Below are 9,913 nucleotides of genomic sequence, written 5' to 3' on the forward strand. Positions count from 1 at the left end.
CTAGGGCAGTAGAGAGGGCTTTAAATTAAATAGTAGGGGCAAGGGATCAAACTTGGGAAGGTGTGATAAATTAAATAGAGAAGACCAGGGAAAAGAGCAAGTTAGGAGTCAGAAATCGTTGATCAGGATGTGGCAGTAAGGGGCAGGATCTACACAACTAACAGTGCACCAGGGGCTACACACCTAACAGTGCACCAGGATCTACACACCTAACAGTGCACCAGGGGCTACACACCTAACAGTGCACCAGGGGCTACACAACTAACAGTGCACCAGGGGCTACACACCTAACAGTGCACCAGGGGCTACACAACTAACAGTGCACCAGGGGCTACACACCTAACAGTGCACCAGGGTCTACACACCTAACAGTGCACCAGGGTCTACACACCTAACAGTGCACCAGGCCAAAGGGCAGGGTCTACACACCTAACAGTGCACCAGGGTCTACACACCTAACAGTGCACCAGGCCAGAGGTTACAAAATAGCACAAAGACAGAAATAAAGGTTTGGTATCTGATTGCTTGTAGCATCTACGACAAAACAGATAAATTGACAGAACAAATAGAAATACATCTGTATGATGTCCTAGCCATTATAGAGACATGGCTGCAGGATGACAAAGACCGAGATCTCAATATTCAATGTCATATACCCTTTAGGAAAGACAGGAAGCGAGGAAAAGGTGGTGGGGTAGCTCTGTTAACTAAGGATAACATTGGTGCAATAGAGAGAGATGACCTTAGTTTTGGACATCAAGGTGCAGAATCAGTTTGGGTGGAGATGAGATATAATAAAGGTAAGAAGTCACTTGTGGGAGTGGTTTATGGGCCTCCCAACCACACCGCAGGATGGTGTATACAGGAAAAAATAATGAGGACTGGTGAGAAAGGTACAAGAGCAATCATGGTTAATTTTATTCCATATATAGATCGGACAAATCAGATTGGCAAGGGTAGCCTGGATGGTGAATTCATAGAATGTTTTCGGGACAGTTTCTTGGAGCAGCACATGTTAGCATTAACCAGAGAACAGGCTATACTAGATCTACTAATGTGCAATGAGACAGGATTAATTAATGACCTCAGAGTGAGGAGTCCCCTGCGTAGCAGCAATCATAATATGATTGAATTTCACATTCAGCTTGAAGGAGAGAGGAGTGGATCTAAGACTAGTGCTTTAAATCTAAATAAGGATCATTATGAGGGCATGAAGATAGAGCTAGCAAAAGTGAATTGGGAAATTAGGTTAAGGGATAGATAGGTCTGTCAAGATGCTGTAGTAGACATTTAAGGAGATATTTCAGAATACTCAGAAAAGATACACACCAGTGAGAGAGAAAGACTCCAAAGGACCTCTATCCTGATTAACTAGGGAAATTAAAGACAAATCGAAAGAAAAAGGGTATAATTCCATGAAAATGAGTGGCAGGCAAGAAGATTGGACAGAATATAAAGAACAAAAACTGACAAGAAGATTAATGAGAGAGAAATTAGAGAACAAAAGAAAGTTAGCTAGAAATATAAAAACAGACTGCAAAAGTTTCTAAGGTATTTCCAGTACAGAGCGAGACTGCGGATAGTTGGGAACCTGTCTCGGGGGCAGGGAATTCATATGGTGTTCATGGAAGTGGAAATGACTAGGGTTGGGAAGCATTTTCCGATCAGGGCCATTGTGATCTCCTGGACTCGTTTCGATCGCCTCAGGGGGTCGGAGAGGAATTTCCCAGATTTTTTTTTTTCCCCATATTGGCCCTGGGGTTTTTCACTCTGGGTTTTCGCCTCTCCCTGGGGATCACATGGTCTGGAATAGGGGGGTGGGGGTGAGTTAATAGGTTGTAATGAACAAAGCATCGTAGCTGTGAGGGACAGCTCGGTGGATAGGATATTGGTATGTAGATAGGCTGGAAAATTGGGCGGGGATCCTGGATTCAGGATTCAATCCTGGACCGGGGAGCGGCGCGGGCTTGGAGGGCCGAAGGGCCTGTTCCTGTGCTGTATTGTTCTTTGTTCTTTGTTCTTTGTTCTTTGTATTTAAAAAGGAAAAATGGTAAAGTTAGCATTGATCTGTGAGAGAGAGTGAGAGCGAGAGAGAAAATGGAAGATTAATAATGGGAAATAAGGAAATATCTGGTGAATTGAACAGATATTTTGTATCTGTCTTCACTGCAGAAGACACAAATAATGTTCTAGAAATAATTGTGAATCAGGAGCCAAGGAAGGGAGGAACTTAAATAATTACAATTTCCAGGGAAAGGGTCCTAAGGAAGTTCTTAGAATTAAAAGCTCCAAGTCCTGATGGTCTTCATCCTAGAGTCTTAAATGAAGTAACTACTGGGATAGTTTCCACATTTGTTTTAGTTTTCCAGAATTCCCTAGATTTTGGAAAGATCTCAGATTGGAAAATAGCAAATGTGATTCCGATATTCAAGAAAGGAGAAAGACACAAAGCAGAAAACTACAGTTAGTTTATAGGGAAATTGGTATGAAGGTATACCTTTGAAAGCTGCCTTCTGTGCAGACTTCTACTTCCATTTGGTTTCTTTGTGCAGAGGTAGATACAGTGGAACCAACACTGTAGACAAGTTTGGCAAACATTTTCCATAATCAAATCTACAATGTCACAGCACTGACAACACTGACTAACAAGGGAGTCAAAGGTCATCAGGGGTAAGCAGAATATGGAGTTAAGACCATGACCAGAGCAGCCATGATTGAAGGGCAGAAGCAGACTCAAAATGGCCTACTCCTAATTTACATGTTAACAATAACCTGAAATTTTTAATAAATATATTTGAAAAGGAAAAAGATTTCTGGGCTGTGAGGAAAGAGCAGGGACTGGACAAAGAGCCAGCACAGCTATGAGGGGCTGAATGGCCTCTTTCTGTGCTTTATCACTTTATGACAACAGAACTTAGAACGTGAACACTCACCGGATCGATGCCAAATGGGTACGGCCCTCTGAAAACGCCAGTTACGTTGGGATCCAGGGTTAGGTACTGATTATGCTGAACATCAGCATTCCTAAAAAAACAAGCAGCAAATCTGGAACTCTGACAGAATTCTGAAGATTAAAAACCATCCTCCACATCTTCACGTCAACTTTTTACTGAGACAATTTCTAAAGCGTAGCTAAACTGTACAGAGTAGGAGAACTTATTTGACCACTTGATGTTTTACGATATAATTGCTCAGACAAATCATTCACACAATTTATAAAATCAACTATTTATTTACACACTGCCCAGAAAGAGATCTTTGATTGTACAAATACAGATCTGCAACTTGCAAAGAGGTAAGCGCAAGAAATAAGACACAGTCTGAATCTTGCTAACAGACCATATATTGCACCAGTTGTTCTGTTCACTCCGATGTACCCGTCACACCCTGCATACCTTCCCCCTTCCAGCAGGCCCAACTGGTTCACTGGAACGGTGAGTGGACTGTCCTATCTTGGCCGGGTTAAATACCGACCATGATCAGAGCAGCCATGATTGAATGGCAGAAGCAGACTCAAAAGGCCAAATGGCCTACTCCTAATTTATATGTTGACAATAACTTGAAATTTTTAATAAATATTTGAAAAGGAAAAAGATTTCTGGGCTGGGGCGGACCTGGGTCAAATGCTCTGTTGGAGAAAGTGGGTGCAGACTCAATGGGCCGAATGGCCTCCTTCTGCACTGTCGGGATTCTATGATTAAGGGCACAGTTTCAGGACAAGAGGTCACTCACTTAGGACTGAGATGAGGAAAATTTTCTTCACTCAAAGAGTTGTGAATCTTTGGAATTCTCTACCTCAGAGGGTGGTGGATACTCCATCTCTGAATTTTTGTTTGTGGAGCCCATTATCTCGTGGCTGTTTTATCCAGCTGCCCTTACACACGTTATTAGAAAGCATACTTGCTAGTTTATAACTGGAAATTAGCGGACCCAGATACTTACTTCCAAACGTTGCTGTCATACATACTTTTGACACTCCACCCTGACCCAAATATATTTAAGGATTTTGAAAAGCAGTCGTTGTAGATAAGACCAGTGTACAAGGAAAATATTCCCATCATCAGGATGATATAGCGGCCATCAAAAAAGGTGTTCCAGATCTGTTAGCAATAGGAACAAAAAAATAATTATCAGTCTTGCTTAGTGACAAACTCACTTTAGTCTCAGTTATAGTGACAATGTCAAAAGTTGGGGGCGAGACGGTGAGAGAAAAATGAGAGAGTGGGGAGGAGGCAAAGGATATTCCAGCGAGCAATTGAGCAGTTAGATTCTCGCTGACACTATTTACAAAAGGCTTTAAACATTTGACATTGTTGGGGTTGTTAATCTATCTCAATCTCTGTGCTCCATTATTCCGTAGCCCCCTCAGCCTCACCTCGTTTCTCGTGTGCTTTAGTTTTGGGTTGTTTTCAGATAGCACCATCCACAATGCAAATAGAGACATGATCAAGCCATGGCCAAAGTCTCCAAACATCACAGCAAAGAGGAAAGGGAAGGTGACGATAGTGTAAGGGCCTGTTGGAAAGCAAAGCAGAAAATATTACTACTTTTGTCAAAACTGTTTACGGTTCCAGTCCATTCAGAGAAACAGCCAAAAAAACACAGGATGTAAAGATGAAGATAAATTGCCCCACACCCTCACCAATCAGATATCCCCACACTCCATTATGCAGAACATAAAGTATTTTACAGCATAGAAACAGATCATTCAACCCAATAGGTGTTAATGCCCTAGGAGCCTCTTCACCTCACCTTATCAGTATATCAATAAAGAATTGCACATCTACATGGATGGGCCAGAGACTAAAACATGACCTCAACCCAACAAACTTGGAATTAACTTGAGATGGGACTCTGTCCTTCTGGGAACATTGGAAGAAAACAGCACCAGAAAAAAAACTAACCAAATTTGCTGGATTTATGTGGGGCGCTGCTGCCTCAACATTCAAACCTCGGCACATACACCCTATCATTCTTCCCAGCAGAGTACTATGCAACTGTCAAAGCTCACCACACGTGCGCGCACATACGCTCTCAATTGAATGCAACAATGCACATCATACCCGGAACTCTCTGCTCAACACCTCTCCCCTGGCTTCCTGTCCTTACAAATGTCACACTCACACACATCCACCAACCGTCAAAAACCCACAAGCTGGTTGAAAAAAATCCATGCTGCGTCTCACTTACCCACTCCATGATGACCTGTTCAGCTCACCCACTGCCCACCTTCCAGCTCAGTGTCCCATATGGAGCACCATTCCTGAGCAAGATCTCCCAGCTGACACCCTTTGGATCAGGAATTTCAAACACAGGAAGTCGCTAACAAGTTCCTTGTGACAAACCACAGCTGTTAAATGGCTTTGGACTATCCCAGCGCAAGTGGTCTTTGCTAAACGGGTTCAGGACAGGCCAGGGCCCCTGTACAACCAGCCTCCATCACTGGAGCCTCAGTACAAGCTCCTTATGCACTTGATGAAAGACACAAACAACAGTGCACATTACGGAGGAGTGTCCTCTCTGGGCGGCACGGTAGCACAGTGGTTAGCACTGCTGCTTCACAGCTCCAGGGACCTGGGTTCGATTCCCGGCTTGGGTCACTGTCTGTGTGGAGTTTGCACATTCTCCTCGTGTCTGCATGGGTTTCCTCCGGGTGCTCCGGTTTCCTCCCACAGTCCAAAGATGTGCAGGTTAGGTTGATTGGCCATGCTAAAATTGCCCTTAGTGTCCTGAGATGCGTAGGTTAGAGGGATTAGTGGGTAAATGTGTAGGGATATGGGGGTAGGGCCTGGATGGGATTGTGGTCGGTGAAGACTCGATGGGCCGAATGGCCTCCTTCTGCACTGTAGGGATTCTATGATTCTATGAAACTAAATGACAGACTAATCACATGAAACTCAGCAAATGAGGAGACTATAACCTGGCTTCAGAGATTTGCATTCGCTAAATAAAAGAATAAAAGCATACCATTCTATTCCTTTTTCCTTCATGTATTTATCCACCTTCCCCTGAAATGTATCTATGGTGTTTGCCTCAATTACCCAGGCACAAGTGGAACTCCCCATTCTCCCCACTCTCTAGGTAACAACATTGCTCCTGAACTCTTGACTGGATTTATTAGTGATTATCTTATATTGATGGCCCCTGGATCTGGACTCTCCACAACTGGAAACATCTCCTCTACATTTACCCTATCAAACACTTCCAAAATCTTAGGACCTCCATCAGGTCGCTCCTCAACCTTCTCTCTTCTAATGAAAAGAGTCCCAAGCCTGTTCAACCTTTCCAGAGAGTTACAACCTCTCAGTTCTGGTATCATCCTTGAATATTTTTCCAGTTTTTCGCTTTGTAATATGGAGACCGGAACTGTGAGCAATACTCCAAGCTTCACGTACCTGGATTAACTTCCCGATAGTTCCCAACTCCATAAGCATCCACAATATTTTGAAATCCAGACGTGAATTTGTTTGTTCGGAGGAGTGTTGGGGGAGTGTCCGTTGTTGGTATTCGGTTCACAAACGATGGAACCGTGGCACTGCTCTTCCTCTGAAAATATACATCCAAAAATGTTTATATTCTTTCACGATGTAAAATATACAGCGGCACACAGCAACAGCACCCTGAAATAGTAAGAACACTAAACACCGGTGCTGGGGGGTTATTTGGTGGCCAGGATTGAGGGGCAAGCAGGAGAGATGGTGGAATGGGAGCGGTGGGGGGAGCTTAATAAGTTACAATACAAACTAGTTTACGGTTATAAATCTCAAAGAGTATTAAAAATTACAATAAAAATGACAACCATGAAACTAACATCAATAGTTACTATATGGCTCTATCTGCTCTTTACAGGTTCAATAGTTGCATTTAGGAATCAGAAAATGTGCATACTTTGTATTTGCTATATTGTTCTAGTTTGGTCCCGAATACAGGGAAAGGAAAGTAAGTTCAGACAACATACAGCAGAATCTATCTTTATTACTCTCTTGAAAGAAAGGGCTTTAAATTAGCACCATTTTACTTTTAGGTGGGATTCTGATTTAGAGGCGTTCAGTCATAATCCGGGGCAGACTGGAACAGTGGCAGGACCATGAGCAGGTGGCAGGCGAGGGCTGAAGACCTGTCCTAGACCAAGACAGAGCACACTAAAGACTGCACAGAGAGTAAAAAGGAAGCAGAAAGACAGCATTCCTGGAGAACGACTCCCCACAGTTGGATATTCAGCCTCCCTCAGTGTCCAGACTCGTGGGTAACAATTCCATTTGGTTAAGCGAGCCTCTGGGATTGTGCCCCAGCATGCAAAGCAGCTTTAGGAGATGCGGGAGAGAAGGGAGGAGGGAAGATGTCTGTACTCTCTCCCTGTGGGCACCCACACTGTGATGGACAACATTATCCACCAGGACACACTCAGATTTGAAATTTAAAAATTCAAATAACTGGAGACGATGTGCTGAGTACAACCATGTTCAAATATTCATTTCCAGCTTCCCATTAATAAAGAAAAGGATCCTTCCTACAAATCCTTACGGTGTCACCTGCTTCTATATCCACACATTAGAATACAAGAACACAATAGGAGCCGGCCATTCGGCTCATCCAGCCTGATTCTCCATTCAAAACCATCGTGGCTTTCATCTCCAATTTCCTGCCTGCTCCCATATCCCTAAATTCCGAGACACCAAAAGTCTGCCGATCTCAGTGTTAAATATATTCGACGCTGAAGTATCCACAATCTTCTGGGGTACGGAGCTCCATGGTCAACTTGAAGAAATAGGGCCAGCAGTAGGCCATTCAGCCCTTCGAGCCTGCTCCACCATTCAATATCTTGGCTGATCATCTACTTTAATTTTCCTGCACTATCCCCATAGCTCTTGATATTGCCAATATTTAGAGATCTGTCAATGTCAATCTTGAAAATACTCGATCACTGAGCCTGCACAGCCCTCTGGGACAGAGGGTTCAGAAGATTTACCACTCTGAGTGAAGAAATTCCTCCTCATCTCAGTCCTTATTCTGAGACTGTCTCTCTGGATGGAGACACCCCCCACCCCAACCCAGCCAGGGAAAATATTTACCCCGTCAAACCCTGTAACAATTTTGAATGAGATCACCCCTCATTCTTCTAAAACTGGCCGAGCATTTTTCTTTCAGTGTACCGCAACATTCCCATATGTAATAAATTCATTATTTCTTCGCCTGGAAATTCCCTGCCCCTGACACATATGACTTTTTTTTATTCGTTCACGGGATGTGAGCATCGCTGGCTGGGCCAGCATTTATTGCCCATCCCTGAGGCATTTAAGAGTCAACCACATTGCTGCGGGTCTGGAGTCACATGTAGGTAAGGACGGCAGATTTCCTTCCCTGAAGGACATTAGTGAATCAGAGGGGTTTTTACGATAATCGACAATGATTTCACAGCCCTCATTAGCCTTTTAATTCCAGATTTTTATTGAATTCAAATTGTTCCATCTGCCATAAGCAGAATATTACCCTGAGTTTCTGGATTACTCGTCCAGCGATAATACCACTACGCCACTGCCTCCCTGTGATAATATAACCAAATTCATCTTGAACAATCTGCCGTTGTCTGCACTGGATTGCTAGCTGGCTTCAAGACAAAAAGCAGAGAGTGGGAACAAACAAAACTCTCCGAAGCCTGCCACCAAATGAACATTGAATGAAGGATAGCTGGTGCGGCGATTGCAAAAAGTCACACACGGTTTAACAGGAAGGGTCATTGCCACTTCTAATCTTGAGTTACAGAGAGAGATTGAATAGGTTGGGACTTTATTCCCTGGAGCGTAGAAGATTGAGGGGAGATTTGATAGAGGTGTATAAGATTTTGATGGGTATAGATAGAGTGAATGCAAGCAGGCTTTTTCCGCTGAGGCTAGGGGAGAAAAAAACCAGAGGGCATGGGCTAAGGGTGAAAGGAGAAAAGTTTAAAGGGAATATTAGGGGGGGCTTCTTCACGCAGAGAGTGGTGGGAGTGTGGAATGAGCTGCCGGACAAAGTGGTAAATGCGGGGTCACTTTTAACATTTAAGAAAAACTTGGACGGGTTCATGGATGAGAGGGGTGTGGAGGTATATGGTCCAAGTGCAGGTCAGTGGGACTAGGCAAAAAATGGTTCAGCACAGACAAGAAGGGCCAAAAGGCCCGTTTCTGAGCTGTAATTTTCTATGGTTCTAAGTCACATTGGAGGAACAGGGAAGAGGGTTGAGGAAACAAAGTCTGTGCTAGTGAATACTTGACAATAGACACCCAAGTTGAAGAAATTGAGAGCAAACACACTCCCATTGATATCAGAGCCAAGCCTTTGATACCAACCAATGCAACCAATGTCAAATGATTCTATGAAATATTAAGCAGCACTCACAGATCCTTCTTCCAATGCTTGCCGAACTTTACACAGGTCAGCCACTGGACACCACACCTCAGCAATCAGACACTTATTGGTGACATCAAAACTGCAGAGGTTGAGGATATGGTAAATGGCCTTCATTTTCTTCACCTGAATTAGCCATGTGTGGATGGATTCTGATGCCTTGGACAGAACTTGCTGAAGGTATTCCTCAGTTCTGTACAATACCTGGGGAAACAAGTAAAAAAACTAAAACAATGCTTCTGAATTTCCCCCCCCCCCCCCGCCCCCCCTCCCGCCCCCCCCCCCCCCCCCCCCCCCCCGCCCCCCCCCCCCCCCCCCCGACCCCTTGTAAATAATGAATCAGATAATAAACACTGACTTTCCATAAATTAATGAACTGGCTGGGCATCACACTCATCTCAGTCTGAAGAGTATAAGAAGCTGGAACAAGAATGACTTGTCCACCCTGCTCCACCATTCAATAAAATCATGGCTGACCTCCTTGTCTCAGGTACACCTCCGCAGCCAATCCCCACATCCCTCAAAT

The 9,913-nt window shown here is 43.9% G+C and overlaps 1 protein-coding gene across 1 annotated transcript in view; it reads right to left on the bottom strand.

Moving 5' to 3' along the window:
• Positions 1 to 9,588, bottom strand: part of LOC144502802 (V-type proton ATPase 116 kDa subunit a 2-like) — a 28,835-nt gene extending 19,247 nt beyond the window's left edge. The window contains exons 1-5 of the mRNA XM_078227087.1: positions 9,379 to 9,588; positions 6,396 to 6,546; positions 4,376 to 4,515; positions 3,943 to 4,100; positions 2,934 to 3,024 (exon numbers count right to left, since the gene is read on the bottom strand). Coding sequence (XP_078083213.1) covers positions 2,934 to 3,024; positions 3,943 to 4,100; positions 4,376 to 4,515; positions 6,396 to 6,546; positions 9,379 to 9,504 — 666 coding nt within the window. The 5' untranslated portion in view covers positions 9,505 to 9,588. The remainder of the gene's footprint in view (positions 1 to 2,933; positions 3,025 to 3,942; positions 4,101 to 4,375; positions 4,516 to 6,395; positions 6,547 to 9,378) is intronic.
• Positions 9,589 to 9,913: the final 325 nt, after the last annotated feature.

This window comes from Mustelus asterias, chromosome 13 (genome assembly GCF_964213995.1).
Source record: "Mustelus asterias chromosome 13, sMusAst1.hap1.1, whole genome shotgun sequence".
In the NCBI taxonomy this organism is placed as follows: Eukaryota; Metazoa; Chordata; class Chondrichthyes; order Carcharhiniformes; family Triakidae; genus Mustelus; species Mustelus asterias.